General features: G+C 33.5%; 2 protein-coding genes across 5 annotated transcripts in view; one reads left to right on the top strand and one right to left on the bottom strand.

The window, feature by feature from the left end:
* Nucleotides 1-17,493, top strand: part of LOC126885824 (protein Fe65 homolog) — a 162,284-nt gene extending 144,791 nt beyond the window's left edge. For all 4 annotated transcript variants that reach the window (XM_050652586.1, XM_050652578.1, XM_050652583.1 and 1 more), the window contains 3 exons: nucleotides 1,208-1,384; nucleotides 5,726-5,896; nucleotides 15,740-17,493. In XM_050652586.1, coding sequence (XP_050508543.1) covers nucleotides 1,208-1,384; nucleotides 5,726-5,875 — 327 coding nt within the window. In that variant the 3' untranslated portion in view covers nucleotides 5,876-5,896; nucleotides 15,740-17,493. The remainder of the gene's footprint in view (nucleotides 1-1,207; nucleotides 1,385-5,725; nucleotides 5,897-15,739) is intronic.
* LOC126885809 (uncharacterized) lies at nucleotides 9,459-14,166 on the bottom strand. Its single transcript, XM_050652557.1, has 5 exons — nucleotides 13,598-14,166; nucleotides 13,112-13,540; nucleotides 11,086-11,322; nucleotides 10,472-10,790; nucleotides 9,459-10,414 (listed from the first exon to the last, which is right to left on the bottom strand). The coding sequence occupies exons 1-5, from the start codon at nucleotides 14,052-14,054 to the stop codon at nucleotides 9,562-9,564; spliced, it is 2,295 nt and encodes a 764-aa protein (XP_050508514.1). The 5' UTR covers nucleotides 14,055-14,166; the 3' UTR covers nucleotides 9,459-9,561.
* Nucleotides 17,494-21,104: the final 3,611 nt, after the last annotated feature.

The following is a 21,104-nucleotide window of genomic DNA, read 5'->3' as shown; positions in this document are numbered from 1 at the left end:
CATGTCTTTTTGGGTCTTCCTCGTTTTTTGCGGTTTGGTGGTACCCACTGCATGATCTTTTTGGGCAATCTTGTGTCTTCCATTCTTTGAACATGACCATACCAAATCAACTGTTTCCTCTCAATGTCTGTTGTTAAGTAACCATCTATTCCAATTCGTCGTCTTACTTCCTCATTTCGAACTCTTTCCCTACGGGATATACCTAACGATCTTCTAAACACATCCATTTCTACAGCTTCTAATTTTTTTCTGTTGTTCTCGGTTATTCTCCAAGTTTCTGCTCCGTAAAGTAGGCTGCTTTTAATAAGTGTTTCATAGATATTGTATTTTCGCTGTATTCCTATTTTGGAGCTCCAAAGTATTCCATTTAGGCAGCCAATTGTTCTTCTAGCTTGTGTTACCCTCTTCTTTATTTCTTCATCGTCTTTTCCAGTTCTATCGAAGATTACTCCCAGGTACGTTTATTCACTACAGGATGTGATTTGTTCATTATCCTCTAGTTCGATATTGGATAGCTCAGCTACTATGGGTAGGTATTTAGTTTTTTCCACATTAATTTCCAAGCCCCACTGTTCATATTCCTCCTTCAGTTTTCTTGCCATATACTGTAGGTCGTCTTTATCATTAGCTATGATGAATTGGTCATCAGCAAATTGTAAGGTATAAAAACAAACCTCTCCGAGGTCTATACCCATACCGTGGCATTTACGTTTCCACTGGTTTAGTGTTTTTGCAACATATATCTTGAACAAAGTTGGTGAAATACAGCAGCCCTGGCGCAGACCTTTGTTAACTATGAACTTTTTAGATAGTGTGTTGCCAATTTTTACTTGTGATGTAGAATTTACGTAACTGTACAGCTAATAAATAGGACCAACATTTAGAAAAAAGGAAAGTTCCGACGTTATATTGATCGATTGAATTTCTAAAAGTACTAACGAGGTGTATGAGCTTCACATCCACATATTGGATACGTTAGTGATTGCGGCTCACCCTCTTCGATTCAGCCGGTTTGCGGTTTATATGCAGGGGAGCGCATGCCGTATCCATTTGAGCAGCTACACGGAGCACGTAACACAACGTATGGATACGTACCATCATGTTTTAATTCCTATTTTATTAATTTTGTATAAGTTTTTTGGTCTAAATTACATATCAGCAAATCTTACTACAAGGTTCTTTATTAATTCGTGTATGTTGATTTTAGGATGAACGTGTTTTAGCAGAATGCAGAGTTAGATATTTATCATTTTTGGGTATAGGCAAAGTAATTAAGCACTGTGCGTTTATCATGCACACGGCACAAGATACTTTCGTGGCGCACGTGTTTTATTGTGAACCCTCGTCAGGTGCTTTATGTAAAACTATAGAAGCAGCATGTAAGGTAAGTCTACGAGAAACATACTTTTACTTTTTTTATGAAAATATTAACTTTATAAAAAAAACTCTTTTATTATGAGTATTTATTCTTCTTCTTCTTCTTGTAGTTCATTCTCCTGTCGGAGGTTGGCTATCATCACAGCTATCCGTAACTGCTCTGAAAAGATGTACTGAGCTGCAGCTATACCACTCTCTTAAGTTTCTCAGCCAGGAAATTATTTTTCTACCTATGGATCTTTTTCCTTTAATTTTGCCCTGCATTATGAGCCTTAATATTCCATATTTCGCACCTCTAGTAGTGTGGCCCAAATATTCCAGCTTTCTTGTTTTGATGTTCTTTATCACCTCTATGGTGGTACTCCACCCTCAGGAACGTCCCATGTTGGTTGGGGGGTAGTTACCCCCTATGATAGGGGTTGATGAAGTAAACACTACTCGCTGTATACGTATTTATTTACCAACTCTAAGTATAACAGTAAAGAGTTGGTGTGCTTACGGTATAACCATCTGAACGAATGATAATTGATAACAGATAGAATTAGAATGAATCACGCTTCTTTTGCTGGAGGTATAAGTAAAGTGTAAGGTGTTGTTGTTTTGAATGCTGATACAGCGTGGCCGTGAATTACAATAATATTGACTAGCTGACCAAGCGTTATTGCCGATTAGTGTACTTGTGTTGAGAAATCTGTGTAACCTACTTAATTGAAAACAAAGTAAAAATAAAATAAAAATTCCATTTTTATTCAGTTGCAATGCGAAGGCAAAACAATTTTATTTTTCAATTAGAATACGGAGCGCAGTCCAGCCCTCTGAATCGACCTACGCCAGAAAACAAAGTGTTTGTTTTTCTAGGACATTTAAAAATTAAATAACTATGTGTTGCTCTTATTTTTGGATGCTGATAATCCTGATACACCTCGCAATCCTCTTGTAACCTTCTTAACACTTCTACATTCGTAACTCGTTTGATCCATGATATTTTCAAAATCCTTTTATAGCACCACATCTCAAATCCTTCCAACTTCTTTATGTTGTCTACTTTTAGTGTCCAGCTTTGTATTCCATACAACAAATTCGAGAACACCTAGCATCTTAAGGCTCTTATTCTCAGCTCCAAAGGAAGGTCTCGATTAACAAACATTTTTTTCATTTTTTTAAATGCTTTGGTCGTCGTTTTTTGTTACCCAGGTTGCCAGATATTTGTAGTTATTCACTCTTTCTACTTGTTTTCCCTCGATGTCTAGTCTTCCTACTGTGTGTTGGTTAGAAATAATCATGAATTTTTTCTAATGTTCATTTGTAGTCCATATTTTATACTGACTTGATGTAATCTATTTACTAATCGTTGCATTGCTCCTAGATTCTAGACTGTCTGCGCAAAAATACCGGTGTCGTCTGCGAATCTTATGTTGTTCAAGATTTTTCCGTTTATTGATATACAATGTTCTTCCTCTGATATTGCTTCCTTAAAAATATCATCGCTGTACAGATTGAATAACAATGGAGACAACACGCAACCCTGTCTAACCTTTTTTGATTTCTATGGTTTCTGTTTGGACATTTTCGATTTTAACCTTTGCTTTTTGATTCCAGTACAGATTTCGAATCGAAAAAATATGGACAAATATAAGAGATACCATTCAGATTTATATAAAAGGGAAATTGGAGACGGTGAAAGCTGAACCAAAACAAAGATGGATGACGCAGGAAATTGTCGATTTGATGGAAAGAACACTACACAGAAATCGCAATGAAGACCAATATAAGTTATTGTACACTGAAATAAGAAGGAAAATAAGGAGTGCTAAAGCGCAATGGTTCTCCCAAGAATGTAGCGAAGTCGAGGAGTATGAAAGAAAATATGATTCTTTCAACATGCATAAGAAGGTAAAAGAATTAGCAAAGTGTGGAAATATAAGTGGTCGTGCGATAGCTGATTCAAATGGAAATCTATTGTTTGACACCAAACAAAAACTGCACCGATGGAGGAAATACATTGAGGATCTTTTTCAGGATGATCGACCAATACAACATAACATAACGGACGCGAATAGTGGACCACCTATAACTAAAAGCGAAGTGGAAGATGTTATACGCTTGTCAAAATCAAAGAAGGCCATGGGACCTGATGAAATACCCACAGAGGTTCTAAAACTACTAGGAGATTGCGGAAGTAAAGTATTGGTTGACTTGTTTAATGCTATATATAATTATGGTTACTTATCACATGATTGGCTGAAATCTACTTTTATACCAATTCCCAAGAAAGCGAAGGCAAAAGAATGTCATGATCATCGAACCATTAGCCTAATGAGCCACGTACTTAAGGTCTTTCTGCGTGTGATCCATGCGAGAATATATAAAAGAATCGAAGAACATTTGGGCGAAACTCAATTTGGCTTTAGAAATGGACTAGGTACACGAGAGGCCCTGTTTGGGTTGCAGGTATTAGTGCAAAGGAGTAGAGATGTAAATGCTGATGTGTACCTATGTTTTCTTGATTTCGAAAAAGCATTTGACAAAGTATCACATACTAAGATGTTAGATGTTCTAAGGTCAACTAATATTGACGATAAAGATCTAAAAATCATTGCTAACTTGTACTGGAATCAAAAAGTTACAGTTAGAGTAGACGGTGATCACACAGAAGAGATTCAAATTCAACGTGGAGTAAGACAGGGATGTATTCTTTCACCATTAATTTTTAACATTTATTCAGAAAAGATGTTTGAAGAGGCACTCAGTACTACACAAGGTGGAGTTGTGATAAACGGGAAACTGATAAATAATCTCCGATATGCAGACGACACTGTACTGATTGCCAGTAGTGATACCGAATTACAATATCTATTGGATTCTGTGGTAGCACAGTGCAGTAATTATGGTCTCCACCTTAACATCAAAAAAACAAAATATATGGTCGTCAGTAAGGATAATGTCATCGATGCTGGAATTCACGTTAATGATGTACAACTTAAGAGAGTTGAAGCTATAATATACTGGGGAAGCAGAATCACTGATAATTCGGATCCATCCACCGAAATACGTTGCAGAATTGCTCAAGCCAAATCAGCATTTTTCCGTTACAAGAAAATTCTATGCGGTCATGACATAAATTTGAGTCTTAGGACAAAAATTTTAAAGTGTTACGTGTTTTCCGTTCTTCTCTACGGAGTTGAGTCATGGACCTTAACAGGAAGAATGCTTAAGATGGTTGAATCCTTTGAATTATGGTGCTATCGAAGAATGCTGAGAGTAAGCTGGATGGACAGGGTGCGTAATGATATTATTCTGAGCAGGATGAAGAAAGGCAGAGAACTGGTAAAAATGATAAAGTCTAGAAAACTCGAGTATTTTGCGCATGTTTGTAGACATCCGGAAAAATATAGCATTCTACATCTAATTATGCAGGGTAAAATATTAGGCAGAAGAAGTCGAGGAAGAAGAAGAACATCTTGGTTAAGAAATTTGAGGCAATGGTTTGGTCACACTTCGGAATCGCTCTTCAGATCTGCTGCGAATAAAGTTATGATAACCAACATGATCGCTAACGTTCGATAAACGGACATAGCACCCGAATCCATATTCTTTTCTTTTAAAAGTTCTACGAGTTTCTGATGTCGTACTCTATCAAAAGCCTTTTGATAACCTATAAAGCAAACATAGAGATCCTGGTTCATATCTAATCATCTTTGTGCGAGAACGTTAAAAGCGAACAGAGCCTCTCTCGTTCCTAGTCCTCCTCTGAATCCAAACTGGGTGTCATATATATCTTCTTGTATTTTTTTGTAGTCTTCCGTGTATTATTTTAAGGAATATCTTAAGTGTGTGGCATATTAAGGGAAATTGTTCTATACTGGGAGCATTCTGTAGCATGTACTCACTTGGGTAGTGTTACAAACGTGGACAGCAACCAATCCTGGTTATTTTTGCCATTCACAATTAATCCCAAGGATTTAAACCGTTGATCTCTTTCAAAAGTGTAGTTTTCTATCTTGATTTCTCTTGTCTTTCTATCTTCTCTTCTAGAATTAATTAGATATTTTGTTTTCCTTCATTAATTTTAAGACCCCTTTTCCGGGCTTCATTCGCCAGGATCGTTGATGCTTCTTTTAATCTCTCCCTATCTGTTTGCATTAGAACTATGCGACCTGCATATGCTACTATTTCTGTTGAGAAGTGAGCTATAGTTCCTTTAATTCTGCTGGCCTTGACTGTTAAAATAAACTGGAAATCATACTGTGGACATTACTAAGTGTGAGACTGTGACTTTGAACACTCTTCTTACTTTTGACCATTTGTAATAACCAGAATTACTAAGAATTTCACATTTTTGTTACAGCTTAGGTACCAGAAATGCCTGGACGCTCACCCCCAAGGTTTGGGGAACCCTAGTACTAATGTACATACTCCTGGCAGCAGTATTGGAGCAGCTTTGAAATCAATCGTAGGATCGCTTAGAGGTCGAAAGAGCAAGAGTACAGAGTCTTGAGATAACTTTATCTTAATTCAGGTATGTATGTTGTGAGAAAAAAAAATAGTATTTAATTGTGAAAGTCGGGATTATCATGCACTGACATTTTTATGATTTGTGAAATCGCTGAATAATTGACAACTACCGTCATTTAAACGTAAGTTTCATAACGTACTCTGGTTTTGATTTTCAATCATGGTCATCATCTCGGCCATCAATCCACTGTGATTGTGTTCGAGACTTTTTGGTATTTTTTTCTTCGGTTTTCTATGTATACAATTTATGTTCCTTTTTTGGAATTGTTCTGAGAATACACTATAAACCGCAAGGATTTCTGCTGTGATTGGTCGTCATAGATTTGCTCCGATTGGTCATTATCGTCATCTGATTTTGACATAGCCTAATTTAAAATTTGGCGGGTAGTATAAGCAGGGAATATTCGTTAGTATTAAGCTGACTATTATTATTACAATTTTATTATAAGAATTATAATTATTTAGAGTGTTTTATTTTATTTTTATAAATGTAGAAATTTTTCCTTTTGCCATATGTAGGTAAACATAACCTATTATATGAATTTGTACCTTTAAATTCGATAATAATATGTGTTTGCTTTTGTTAGTGATTAGGGCTTACAATACCGGAATTCCGGGATCCCGAATACCGGGATCCCAGACGATTTTTGTCCGGTATTTGATACCGGTATTTATAATAAAAATACCGGTATTTCGGTATTAGCTTAATTTATAGTGAATTGATGCACAATAAACTTTCTTCTAAGATATTTTTTGCTATTACAAGAAATTATTTTTAAAGATAAACAACCAATATCATTGTAAAAAATATTTATTAAACACGTTTATTACACATACAAGTCAAGTATAGCGCTTTCTAAAAGCGTAAATGTCGTTAATTTAAGGCGAAGGGTTATATCAGCTTCTACAACCAAATTATTAAATCTCGTCTATACAAATACATAAAATGAATTATATAAAAATTCTTAAATATTTAAAATTACACTTCTTTATTTTATAAATAAGCCGTAAGATTTATTAATCAGAATTGTTTTTACATTTTCAGATCTATTTTTCATTTTTTTTGTGTATTAATTGTGGTGTATAAATTAGGCTCACTTATTTTCTGAATTATTAATAATAATTGAAAATATATAGCGGTCTAAATACAAAATAATCCAAAATATTTGTCACAGTAAGTTAATCTTTGTATTAATATATTTGTTCTACAAACGTGTTAAAAATGCAACTTTTAGCACTCCATAGGAGCGTTAAAAATGTTACTTTAAAGCACTAGTGCTTTAAAATTTTTAAGGCACTGCAGTTAAAATTGAAATGTCAAATTTTGAAAACACACGTCAAAATATTTTTTATATTTCATTTATTAACATTAATATTAACAGTACAACTTGCGCAATTTGAAAAAGGTTTTTTAGAAGGTTTTTTAAAATTTATTTTAAACTGTATTATTGTATTTTTAACACGTTTGTAGAAAAAAACTATTAAAATTTGTTAGAATATACAGCAATAAAAGTAGATGTTATTCTATAGTTGTTATGATTTACGTATTGACAGTATAGGCAGTTTTGATGTAATGTCAAGAAAAATATAAAAATGGAATGTCAGTCAAGTTCAAGTAAAAGTTTTTGTAGGTTTGTCCTGTAATTGAGAATGAATAAATTATAATTGTTGATATATAAGACGTTTGTAGAAAAAATATTGTATGATATACGTGTTAAAATTGCATTTTTAAGGCACTTAGGTATGTGAATTGCAGAATTCGCTTCGCTCATTCTGCAAACCTTCACATGCGTGCCTTAAAATTGTATTTTTAACACTTATATCATAAATAACTATTAAAGTTAAATTAATTTAAAAATAGCAAATTTCATAAGTAAAAGTACTATCCTATTATATGCAAAATTTATCCTAGAATCAAATTATACAGTTTTTCTATTTGCACATTTTTTGTAATCTATCTATTCCTACTCTCTATGTAATGTTATAAACAACATCTTCTACTCGTTTCAATACAAAATTTAATAGGTTTCATATATTATTTAATAACAAGTCGATATAACAACAACTGAGGATAGTATAAATATAACGTGTATATTTTTTATTCATAATACCGGTTTTAATACCGGGATCCCGGTATTTGAAATTTTAAATACCAAATACCGGTATTGAGATTTTGTCTCGGTATTGTAAGCCCTATTAGTGATGCTGTTTTTATTAAATATGTAGGCTATTTTATTTTTATTAGGTAATGTTTTGTTTAGAGGTTTGTTCCTCGTATTACTTTTATTTCTAGAACATTCATTTTCTTTTTGCCTTTCCTTTCTTTTGTACAGTTGGCTTTCTATTTATTTTCCTCCAAATTTTTTGTGCCATATCAAGAATACCTTTTACACTCATATCCTGATTAACTGTCGCCCACCACGTCTTTTTCGTCTTCCTATTCTACAGGGACTAACCACCTCTCCTCTACTTGCATGGTGTGGTCCTCATCTCTATGTTGCTCATAACGTATACCTTAACCTGTTTCTTATTTTGTTTCCAGTGGGATCTACACCCAATTTTCTCTCATATATTCATTCCTAACTTTATCTTTTATAGTTACTCCACTCAGCTAATGAATCATTCGCATCGCAACAATATACAATTCCTGTTCATTCCAATGTTTTACTGCCCAATATTCAGTACCCTACGTCCATACATCATAGCTAGTTTTAATGCAGTCATATAGAACTTACTTTTGAGTTTTATTTGCACCTTTCTATCATACTTTGCCTTCTTGGCTTTTCAATATTAATCAACACTACGTGCAAGTCTGCCTTGCATAAATTCTTCTTCTTGTTGTCCTTATGTCCTATAAGAGCGTCGGACTTTGGTATCACCTATCCATCTTTTACTCATATCTTCCACGCCTTCCAGTCTCCTGCCATTTCCTTCATCTGCTGCACTGTTTTCCCTCTCTTTGTCACGATTTCCTCAATTTGTTCCATCCACCCTTCTTCTTTTCCCCTGTCTTTTGGCATGTTACCTTCTTTACTAGTCTGTTCTCGTTCATCCTAGTTATATGACCAAACCAATTCAGCTTTCTTTTTTAAATTTTTTTCTCTATTGGTTCTGACAGTACGTTTCTGATGTTTTCGTTCCTTTCTCTGTCCATCTTCGTTTTTCCAGCTATTTTTCTCAGCTGCTTCACTTCTGGCACTTTCATGTCTTTTATTTGTGACCCATGTCTCGCTTGCATATAGAAGAGTTGGTACTGAGATTGTATTATATACATTATGTATTTTTGTGTCCTGGCTGATTTTTCATTTTCTCAGTATCATATTATTAATCGCATAATATATTTTCGTAGCTTTCTTTGTCCTATTGTCTTTTGTCCTTTGTCATAGCATAAATTCAAAATTACTTTTATTTCTAGAACCTTGCACTAAATTTTGTTAAGATTTCACCATAAATGTATGATACCAAAAACATATTTTGAATTGGGTGCTAAGACAAATGGTCTGAACAAAATTAAGCAAAGGTTTACTGGAAATAACTATTTCAAACTAAATAAAACACTAAATAGCTTTGTTTAAATTTTTTTTATTCAAGAGGAGAGCCCTTTATTGGTGCAATGGCGAGATAAAACTCCTCTAAACCTCACCTAGGACTAAAAATCTATAAATAACATTACTTAACATTCCTTTTTTTATTTGAAGGAAAATACTGCTGCTTCTCCATTTTTCGCTTCTTTGTAATGTTCATTGCCTCTTCATTAAGTTTTTCCAACGGTCCTTGAACCACCCTCATAAATTTGGCAAAAGATTCGTCATCTAATTTGTTCATCATATTATTGACGTATTCCTGTTGAAGATTTCGTTTGGTTTTTTCCTGGGTTAGATTTGTCTGTTCTAGCGTCCCTCTGATAAATTCATTAATTTCCTCCTCATGCCTTGATTTGATAATTGAAGTTTCTCCCAAACACCTTGCAGCATCATCTAAAACAGAGTTAGTACCCACGCTCTCCTCATACATTCTTACCAAGTGCACATGCTGACACAAGGTATTTCTCACTGCATATACTCTACAGTCACACTGATAACGGTGTATACAAATTTTACAAACTCTACAAAACAACATCTTACATTCACTTTCACACACTTGTCTTAAAGTTACATTTTGTAATATATTAGGATCCGTAAGGGATCTTACCTGATATTGCCCATATATCTCCATATTCTTCGTAACCTCCATTTTCCTTTTGATCGTTTCTGCCCCTCTGTGTGCCTGAATTATAGTCCTGTCCTGATAATTGTTCGCGTTTGGCCGTTTTATGTCCACAATTCTTTTCCACATTTTTACCTCCACTAGCTCATCCATAGTATCCAATAATTTCTCGATTCCTCCTGTTGCAGTCCGATTTAGGTAGTTGGTCTTCAGTAGATTGTTCAGCGACTCCAGGGACATGTTGGTATTAATTCCAGAATTTCTTCTATAACAATGGGCCCACGTTTTTGTTCTCTTCATAGACTTAAAGTATTTCCTAGAAAAAAATATACTTAATGTGTCTTAAAATGTACGATTTCATATAATTATTTACTTTTCCAGATAATTGCAAAATTCTGTCTCATTTGCATTTTTCAGTTTGGTTAAGTAGATATCCCGTAATTCCATAAATTTTTCTTCATCCGTTTCTGTAATAATCTGCCTCAGGTCGTTTTTCATTTCCTTCTTTATAGTTGTATCCTTTATTTTACTCTTCCCTTGAAAATTCCAATTTTTGATCACGTGCCAGGTACATAAAAGCTTATTCGGTTGATTTCCCATTGTATTCACCCATGCATTGTAATACTTGGGATCATCATCACTCATGAAATGATCTGCGCGAATCTCTGTCTTCATCCTATTCTTGAGGGCACCTAAAGATTTAAAAATTATCCTTACCAGTCATTAATTGTTACTAATTATACAGTGAGGACGTTAAATTGGGAATAGAAAGGGCAAATTTGGAGAGACATCAGGATAGGTAGATTTTTATTCTTAAATTATGAATTTTTGGCATATTATGATTTAAATTCTTATTGTGGCATATTATGCCAAAAAGTCATAATTTAAGAATAAAAATCTACCTTTCTCCGGATTTCTCTCCAAATTCGCTCATTCTTGAGATAATGAATTTATTCCAACCAAACGTTCTCACTGTATAATACATACCTAAAAAAACTTCTTGAACTCGTTGGTCCAGTCTGTTTGACAGTAAGAAGGCAACTGGAAATCCTTGGTTTCGGTCATCTTTAATAAGCATTATTGTTAAGTCCATCCGTCTTTTATTAGTTCCATGGGTTCCGTCCACACATATTATGTTAGGGAATTCTCGTAACTTATCCTCCATTATCTTGTTCATAAATCCAATGGCAAAATCTTCTGTCCTCAGCACATCATGTTCTTCTCCTAATAAAAATAATAGTAAGAACAATATGGAACATGATATGAGCACTAAATCAGATAGAATGAATTACATGGACCAGTATACTGACAACCAATCAAGTTAAAATGGAATACATGTATGTAGGCAAAACATGTCATATTAATGTTGGCAAAGAAGGATATTCATAGCCAATAAAAGCTACTATAGCTTAAATTAAAGAATTAAAATCAGGTAATATTACAAGAAAAAAGTGCCACGTATACAGGATGTCCCCACAGTACACAAATAGTTGGGGGTTTAAAGGAACAAAACCCCCATAAAATTTTTATGTAAATATATTAAATAAGAAGCCACATCTCGATAAAAACTGGCTTATCGAAAAAATACTAAGAGGCAAAAAAAGTTTTAAAAATGTTGTGTTTAACTAATGGTACCACAATCGTGAATTAATTGGAAGGTACACAAAAATTGGGGGGGGGGGTTTAAGGGAACAAAACCCCCATAAAATTTTATGGGGTGGACAAATTTTACTATAATTTTGTTTTAAGATGTATCTGCCATAAGAATGAATGTCTATTTTCAATAAAAAATCTAATAGTTTTCGATACATTGAAAAAACTCGATTTTCTTTTTGTAATTTCAAAGGGCTGTAATTTTTTATAAGCACATTTGTACTAAGGTAAGTTAGGTTCAACCAAACTATTTTAACCCCAGAATGTGTGGTATAATTTATGACCAATCTTTTTGGGACACCCTGTATAAAACCTTAATAAAATAAGACCAGTTATTCACATACAGTCGGAAAAATGAAAGAATACCCATGAAAGAACATATTAAAACACGCTGTATTTTCCTGTCACCGTGTCACAAAGAAAATTGTCCAGTGTAAGTACATATAACAATAATTATTACATGTAAGCTGGCGCTGGCCAATTTTTTGTGTGGCACGGTGACAGGAAAATACAGTGTGTTTTATATGTTCGTTCATGGGTATTCTTTCATTTTTCCTAATGTAATGGATCTCAAACCTGGACACTTACTAAAAATAAAGAAAGCCAATTGGCTAATTCTGAAGGAAAAATCTTAAGTGGAATGGAGCAAAATGAAAAATTTTGATGTATGTCCAATTTTCAATGTGTTTTAAATTTATTTTAAGTATAAACTAGTAACAGAAAATTGTATGTGGAGAGAAAGATATACCTCTTAATTGTACAGGGCATACCACAATCTTTATATCATAATATTTATATAAATAGGATGACTTGAGGTAGAAGGGACATGTGGAAAGGGCAGAAAAGATGAAATATGTTCCAAAATACACGAATAAATGCCAGTTGGACATAGAACTAGAGGAAGACCAAACATTAGATATAAGGAACAAATGAAACAAGAAGTACTTCAAGGTCTTCAACAGGCCAAGGCCCAAAAAGGTGTTATAAATATAGCAATGATGATAATAAAAGGACAATTTAAAACTAGTTATTTAAGGGGTGAAAGTTGTTGATTTCTGACAAGTGTGAGATTTATTACTTGAGGGATGCAAAGGTAACAATTAAATCAGTAAATTTAACATATCAACCACCATCATCTCCTTAACAAATTAACTTTAACGAATAACTAAAACTAGCATACTTATATATTTTTAAAAATGCTTATTGTATATTTCATATCAAGGGATAAATGTTTATTCTACTTAAGGGTAAGATTTCTTATACGAGCCAAGCAAGGATAAGAATTCACACAAGTCATATTGAAAGAGGATTGATTAATAAGGTATAATGTTGGTAGCTATCAAAAAAAATTGGTGTTTACCTTCTTTCTTGAATAAGAAAGCATAATTCTTGTTGTTAGTATTCCATTCCTGAACCTTTAAGGCTACAGCTACCATATCATTTTGATCTCTTTTCTTGTGTATATTACACTTTGTGGACAAATTTACGAGATCCTTACTTGTTGATACAGCAAGTCTATCTAGTTGTGGTATTTCCAGTTTTCTTGAATCTTTTAAAATTCTACTAGGTGGCACCCCAGCGGTTAATTTTTCTACAAGCATTTTTTCTTCTGCTTTTGACAGATGCATGGCTCTTAATTCTTCTTCATGTCCAGCATGTGTTTTCCAATAACTGACGGAAACTTGTCCTTGATCTCTCTGTTTGCAAATAAGTCTGGAGGGACAAACTCCTTTAATTTTAATTGATCCACCAGATTTCTCTGTCCTAATTTTATAGTTGGGCTTATACCCTAAAGATAGACAAGTATAAGTTTTAATTATTACAAGTAACAAAGAATTGGACTTACCACGTATGTCACTTCTGTTACACTCATAGTATAAGCTCTTATGTTCCTTTGTATTACATACTCTAGTCAATGCATAACTGGTCTCAATTTTCTGCATATCTTTCCATGTCTCATATTCTTGTTTGCTAGAAAATTCCAAAGTTATTAGTTCAATACTCAACTGGTGGTTCTCCTTGAGATGTTTTCGTAAATTTTCATGGGTTTGTAAATTAGTTTCTTGCTCACATAACGGACAAACAATATGATTAATTTTCTTAACTGACACATCTATTTTATGTATGCTTTTGATATGATGATTTCGTATTTTCACAGTTTTAAATATTTTGCTGCAAAGATGGCAGGTTCTTGACAAATCCTGAGCTCCTGAGACAAATTCAGAACTTGTTGAAGTCGATTGATGGCTAGTTGAAGTCGATTGAAGGCTCGTTGAAGTAGTAGATTGGTAGATCGAATCCATTGTTTCTTGCTAAACAAAATCTTGGTTAATCAAATAATGTGTTCTAACGAACAGATTTTTTCAAACAACTGAAAAATTGAAATATAAAAATGAAATTTTGTATGTATGTTTGCTGTTGAAAAACCGCCAAACCGACTAAGAAAATATGTGCTTGGAGTTAAAAACCGCCAAAACACAAAACAAGGCGCCAAATCGAGGATTGATTAAACAGACAAGACCCCCTTTTCTATGGACAAGACAAATACATAAACATAACCTCACAAAAAATTCATCAAAATCCATCATGTCTATGTCAAAATCAGCTGACGATGATGACCAATCAGAGTAAATCTTTGACGACCAATCGCAGCAGAAATCCTTGCGGTTTATAGTGTATTCTATTGTTCTGCCTTTTTCGTCTATTGCATACCACTGTTCCTCGGACTTCCACAAGTAAAGTCCAGTAATAAATGACAGGAAACAATAACAAATTTTAACAGCTAAAGAAATAAATTATTTACACACTTTGATATACTATTTTTTCCCTTCCTTCAATAACAGACTTGCAATACATTAGACTTGCGTTAATCCGACACAGGCCGGACTGATGGGATGTCGGTTTATCAAAAATGTCGGTTTACTAAAAATAGACTTTTTAATAGGCGTTGTGTGCTTCTTGTACCGTAACTTCTTGGATTGTCTCCCTGTTCTGTTATTGTATTAATTAGTGGATTTTTTGGCCAAATTTATTGTTTTAATTACAAAACATTAATGTTTTGTACTTTGATAACGGTTTCCGAAGTGTAAATCGAAAAACTTAATTTCAAGGTAAAATTGTGACTTATTCTCAACAAAAAAAGTAAACTAAAAAAGGAAGGACTAGAACAAGATGGTTGGATGACTTGGAAGGCGACCTATGTAAGAAAAAAGGAGATATCCAGACAGGCAAAGACCCACCTGGGGTTATGATGCCAAAATAAGAAAAAATGGAAGGATTGGATTTAATAAAAGGCTTGTGAATTTTAATATAATACAGGATCCTTTTCTAAGGACTACCGACGAATTAGTTATTTCCTCTACCAAATCCTAAAAATTCAAACGCTGTTTTGATATTAATATATTTTTGGGTCTAGTTTTTTATTTTCTTATTTATTTGGATATTTTTGTCATCGTTTGCTATGCAGGGTAATATTTTTTCGATAATTGATTCACCTATTCTTTTAATTATTTTATTTTAATTTACTTATGATCATACAATATTTTCAGGGTTTATAGACCCTGGTCTGTGTCAATACCAAACGCGAGGTGGCCACAGACAAAGCTGTTTTTCGCCCACTGATGATCTTCCTCGAATATGTGTGTTATTTCTAACCTGCGAGTATCTACCAGGATCTGCAGTTTGGATAGAATCGACACTGAGTTGCCGGTTCTTCTGTGGACAGGTTTTGAACTTCGTAATGTTGAGAGAGCCACATTCTGTTTTGATGCAGATTCCCTTTACGATTAAAGCTAAACGAGTATTTTTCAATTTCTATAACCTCAGTATATTCATGGTTAATAGCGTGATATTTTACTAAGATTGTGGTCATTTAAAAGAGTGTTTACACTACGTTTTGTTGTTCCTATGTACTGCTTAGAGTACTTGACATCTTTAGTAATACTACGACTGCGCCAGTTTGATCTGATATTATATTTTTCTGTTGTAGGACCTAGGCACAGGATCAGCAGAGCGTGACGTGATCAAACACAGGCACCTGCAATCACCCCTAACACAGAAGTACTTTAGTCCTAGTAACCCTCCATCTGCGAACCTCAACTCTCTCCTTTCACCTATGATGATAGCAAAGACGTACCGAGATTTCACACTGTCTCGTCGCCGTGATTCCCTTAACTGATCTATTCCCTTTACGTTTACCCCCTCTCCCTCCTCTTTCATCGATGTTTCCTTTTCAAAAAGCGTAGAATAAGATATAATATTAACTAAATATGAAATTGTTGAATCTCTATTTAAAGAAATTATTTATTCTTTTCATTTTCGTTTGGATAATTTTTGAAGGCAGCTAAAGGTAGCATATAATTCGACGAAGATCTCTTGAAACAATTATTTTTGCAAAAATTTTTCGGAACTTCCTTGATTTGTTCAAAATTTCTTCAGGACTTTATCCAGTATATGAACAACTTTGGGAACTCAGTTTGTCAGAACCTATTGTATTGTCAGTTTTAATATTTTGATTGATTGGGCTGCTATATATAATTATATTTAAATATAATTAAACACATATATACCAAAGCGCAACAACTAGTGGTAGAAAGGTGAACGTCAAACTCAGAAATTCCCGATACATCCTGGAGTATATCAGGGGAACACCATATCACCGAAACTGTTCACTGCGATTTTGGAACATATATGTAAATGGGCAAAACTGACCGACCTTAATCACCTGAGGTTTGCAGATGACATTGTGCTAATAGCTGATAGAATAGATGTGGCCAAAGAACATTTAAATGAGCTCTACTTTTCCTCGTATGTACGGGATGTACTGTTGATGAAATCTTTAACAAATCTGTGAAACCCCGAGACACCTTCGCGAAAGCATAAAATTAAAATTGGAATTAGAGATTAATTAATATAAAAGATCTTCGTCGAATAATAATCTATTCAGTGGATTTCCTAAAACCAAAAAATAGCCTTTTGAGCCAGAATAGTCCATATGTAATGGACGCGGTAAACTGGCCATATTAAAATAAAAATTTACAGCCTCTAGAGAGCGATGCCAACTTTGAAACCAGTTAAAATTTTTAAATCAAAACAAGTTTAGGGAATTGAAATTAGCTGTTGGTATCAACTGTTTTTAAAGTTGGCAGAACTTTTTGACAGGTATGTTAACCGACAAAAAATGATGCGTAAGACTGTAAGATTATCTATTAGATCTAAAACAAATAGGACTGCGAAAATTAATCATACGAATCTATATTTGAACAGACGGAAAAGATATTATTCACACCAGCGGTGTTTAAAAAGCTTGGATTCTCTTTATACAGAACAAAAATTGTTATTTGAAAAATGGAAGTTGAAAAAAAATGGTTTATTATAAGGCATTAAAACAACCTTAGCTTAACAATAATAAATCACCAGGAACTGATCAATGGTCTTAAGGCGTGTGATTCCCGTTACATAAAAAAGCTCCCGTGGGACAACTACAGAACTATAACCCTGTTAACAACTGCTTACAAAATATTAGCAAATATTTTTTATGTAAGGCTGCAAGTTTACACAGTGGACATAATAGAAAAATATCAAGCCGGATTCCTCCAGAAAAATGAACAATTGACCAGAGTCATTAAATAAGACAGATCCTCGACACACTGATGACATTGTAGACGGGGAGGCAGCGCTGAAAAATCTCTTTGAATTTACTAAAGCTAAATTTTTCATAGTTGATCACTATGATTGTGTAGAGAAACATACTGCAGTCGGTCAAGCGAAACGTAGAACAGGGTTTACTGAGAGGATATTAAAGTTGCTTTCCTACGAAGGTAATTAAATCCATTTACTAAGGCTGAAAATCAGTACACACATTCTAAATTTAATATAAATAAAAGTTATTATAGTCGGTCAGCTGTATGATGGGACAGAGCTGATCGGTCGGCCCCAGTGAATGTACAGGGTTATTCACTATATTTGGACTCCAGTCTAAACTGCTTTATTTACAGAATTAGAAAAAAATGTAAAATACAAAAGTTATTCGATTTTTAAATTTTGATTTTTTGACATATTTATCGTACTAGTGACGTCATCCATCTGGGCGTGATGACGTTTTCGACTATTTTTTTAAATGAGAATAGGGGTCGTGTGCTAGCTCATTTGAAAGGTTATTCAATTCTCTATACAGTACTATAAACATTAAGATCATTATTTATACAGGGTGTCCAAAATTTTTTTTTAATTATTAATTAAACAATTAATTTAATTAAAACATTTTTTTGACACCCTGTATAATTAATCATGTTAATGTTTATATTACTGAATAGGGAATTGAATAACCTTTCAAATGAGCTAGCACTCGACCCCTATTCCCATTTAAAAAATAGTCGATTACGTCATCACGCCCAAATGGATGACGTCACAAGTACGATATAAATGTCAAAAAATCATAATTTAAAAATCGAATAACTTTTGTATTTTACATTTTTTTCTAATTATGTAAATAAAACAGTTTAGAAGGGGGTCAAAATATAGTGAATAACCCTGTACATTCACTGGGGCCGACCGACCGGCTCTGTCCCGTCATACAGCTGACCGACTATAATAACTTTTATTTATATTTAATTTAGACTGTGTGTACTGATTTTCAGCCTTAGTAAATGGATTTATTTACCTTCGTAGGAAAGCAACTTTGATACCCTCTCAGTAACCCTTGTTCTACGTTTCGTTTGTCCGACCGCAGTATGTTACTCTACACAATCACAGTAATCAACTGTGAAAAATCTAGCTTTAGTAAATTCAAAGAGATTTTTCAGCGGTGCCTCTTGGACTATTGGTATTATTGGGCGTAGCAAGCGTGTTGTTGAGCTATATTTCGTAGCCTTGGAAACGGCGGTAAAACAGGTCGACCTAGTCATCAACGAAGACACAACCAAATATATGCTGGTGATTAAATATCCTACAGTAAACGAGGAATGAGAAACAGTGTTTGCAAGTCATATCTTTGATCGTGTTGACAGCTTCACATACCTTGGCTCGCTGATGACTACTACCAACAAAACAAACGAAGAAATTAAAGTAAGAATAAACTTTACAAATAGAGCACAATATAGCCTCCAAAAACAATTCCACTCAAGAACATGCAAAGAAGAACTAAAATTATTATATATAAACCATTGCTGAGGCCGGTCCTCACATATGGAGCCAAAACATGGACTTTAATGCAGAATAATCTTTCATTGTTCACTCATCAACTCTACTGAATGAGACATCGCGTCGTAACGTTCATTAAAATACAGCGACTCTGATGGACTGGACACATAATACGAATTCCAAACAACACGACGGCTAAAAAGCTAACCACAAGAACACCTGTAGAAAGAAAAAGCAGAGATCTACCGCAAATTAAGTGATTAGATGGAGTTGAGACGGCAACGGATCGCCAGAAACCAAACAGGATGGCAACGAATCTTATAGGCTAGGATCAACAAGGTTTAGGTCTAGCTAAAGATGTTGATGATGATTAAAAAACCTTTCTTGTCTAGAAAGACAAACTTAATGTGATTGACATATTATTGCAACAAATAAAACTTAGACAAATAATTGAATATGCCCTTTTTAGAATTCCAAAATGGTTGAACAGTATGATATAAAATGGTTGATTATAAAATAAGTGCAAATGCTGACTTAATAGGTTACCTAGATAGGATAGAGGAAAAGAAAGAACATTCCTCAAAATAAGTAAAACGTAACAAAAAATTGTTTAATACAGTTAAACGCATCATTTTATCACCCGTTTCGTCCATATATAAAAACGAATACCCCCTATTCCTAACATATTTTAAAACTTATTTATTTAAAGTCTTTAGTTTTATGTATAAAAGAACTACTGCCTGTTGTTGGTAAGGTAAATTTCTTACTTGTTGTAATATATGCTGTATATTGTTAAAAATAACTCATTCCAAATATTTATATCGCAAAAAGTTAACTTATTTTTCTTACTAATTTCTTTATTAAGGCATTTATTTGATGTTTATTGGAACTGCTTATAATACTTGATACCTTTTGTAATAGTACGACTGCGCCAATTTTGTGTGACGTCATTTTATATATTTTTTGAGGTTAGGTCAATATTTTAATACGACATAAACCAAACTATGTATGATATTTTCTGGGAGCGTTTAACAAAAAAACGTTCATTTAGGAAATCCTCTGTTTTTCGTATATGATTGCTTAAAAATTCATCAATCCAAGAAAATATTACATACATATAAATTGTTAATATTATTATTATTAAAATTTGGTTTTTTTGTCAAGTCAAGACCCAAAACCACGTCAAAAATATAAAATATATAACATATACTGTCAGTATTATGAGCAGTTCCAATTGTGTATATCGTAATAGCTGAAATTGTAGCTTAACAGTGTATCACTGCAACGCTCTTTGGGTGACATCATTTATCTATAACAAGACTGATGATCACGATATCCCAGTGTTCATAAAGAATAATGACCAAAAATGCTTTCAAAATAATTGAATAGCTGAAGTGAGAATTTGGTAAAGTTTCATAAAGCTTTGTATAATTGCAACCTACTTGTGGCTACTTACAAAGCACATACTCTGATATTTATCTGAAATAGCAAAGACTATTTAAGGTGTTTTAACAGCATTTTTGGGGGTTTGGCATCACCATATCAAGTAAAAGTCACAAATTGTGTAGAAAGAGTATGGTTAATGACCAATTTGGTTTCGTTAAGGTTTATTTGCACAATGTAACATTGAATCAAAAAGGGTTAAGAAAATGGAACTTGAATCCATCTAAAAGAGTATCTATATGGCTTTTTAGTCAATACTCTATCGTTTACAATAAAACAATTATGAAAGTGGTACTGATACTGGTTAAAAATAACGATTTTATTATCTAGCTGGTTTTCTATTCGGTATTATTTATCGTTTACAACATTAGAGCAATTTTGGAACTGTTACTTTACTTGTTATAGTGTCTGGAACGGTTTTATGTCTTAGTTATTTTAAGATTTGTATGAAGAAACTGAAAGATCTAATATTTTTGAAATTTGTAAACGATATTCTCAATCGTTTATTAAACTACAGAAATGTTAGAACTGTAATAAATAAATTTTATAGCTACTGGACCGTTTACATGTAACATATATTTCATAAATGGACTCAACATTTAGGACGTTTTTCCAGGCATGTAGTAAAATATTTTTATAATAACTTTCTCGATATTACATTAGTGTAACTAAACCTTAACGATGATATTTCTAGTCATAACTAAGAATAATTGCTTACATTTTATACCAAAGTTTTTTCAGTAAACTATAACTATTTTACAATGTTACTT

The sequence above is a fragment of the Diabrotica virgifera genome, chromosome 1 (assembly GCF_917563875.1).
Source record: "Diabrotica virgifera virgifera chromosome 1, PGI_DIABVI_V3a".
NCBI classification, from domain to species: Eukaryota; Metazoa; Arthropoda; class Insecta; order Coleoptera; family Chrysomelidae; genus Diabrotica; species Diabrotica virgifera.
The sequence above is the reverse complement of the archived record's forward strand: the minus strand, read 5'-3'. Positions and strand labels throughout refer to the sequence as shown.

What these genes read in the sequence shown, in the direction of transcription:
- LOC126885809 (XM_050652557.1), bottom strand. Translation starts at nt 14,054, where the DNA reads ATGGATTCGATCTACCAATCTACTACTTCAACGAGCCTTCAATCGACT. An exon ending in TTTCTTATTCAAGAAAGAAG is followed by an intron (nt 11,323 to 13,111) that starts GTAAACACCAAT and finishes TATTTTTATTAG; the next exon opens with GAGAAGAACATGATGTGCTG. An exon ending in TTTTGCAATTATCTGGAAAA is followed by an intron (nt 10,415 to 10,471) that starts GTAAATAATTAT and finishes ATTTTTTTCTAG; the next exon opens with GAAATACTTTAAGTCTATGA.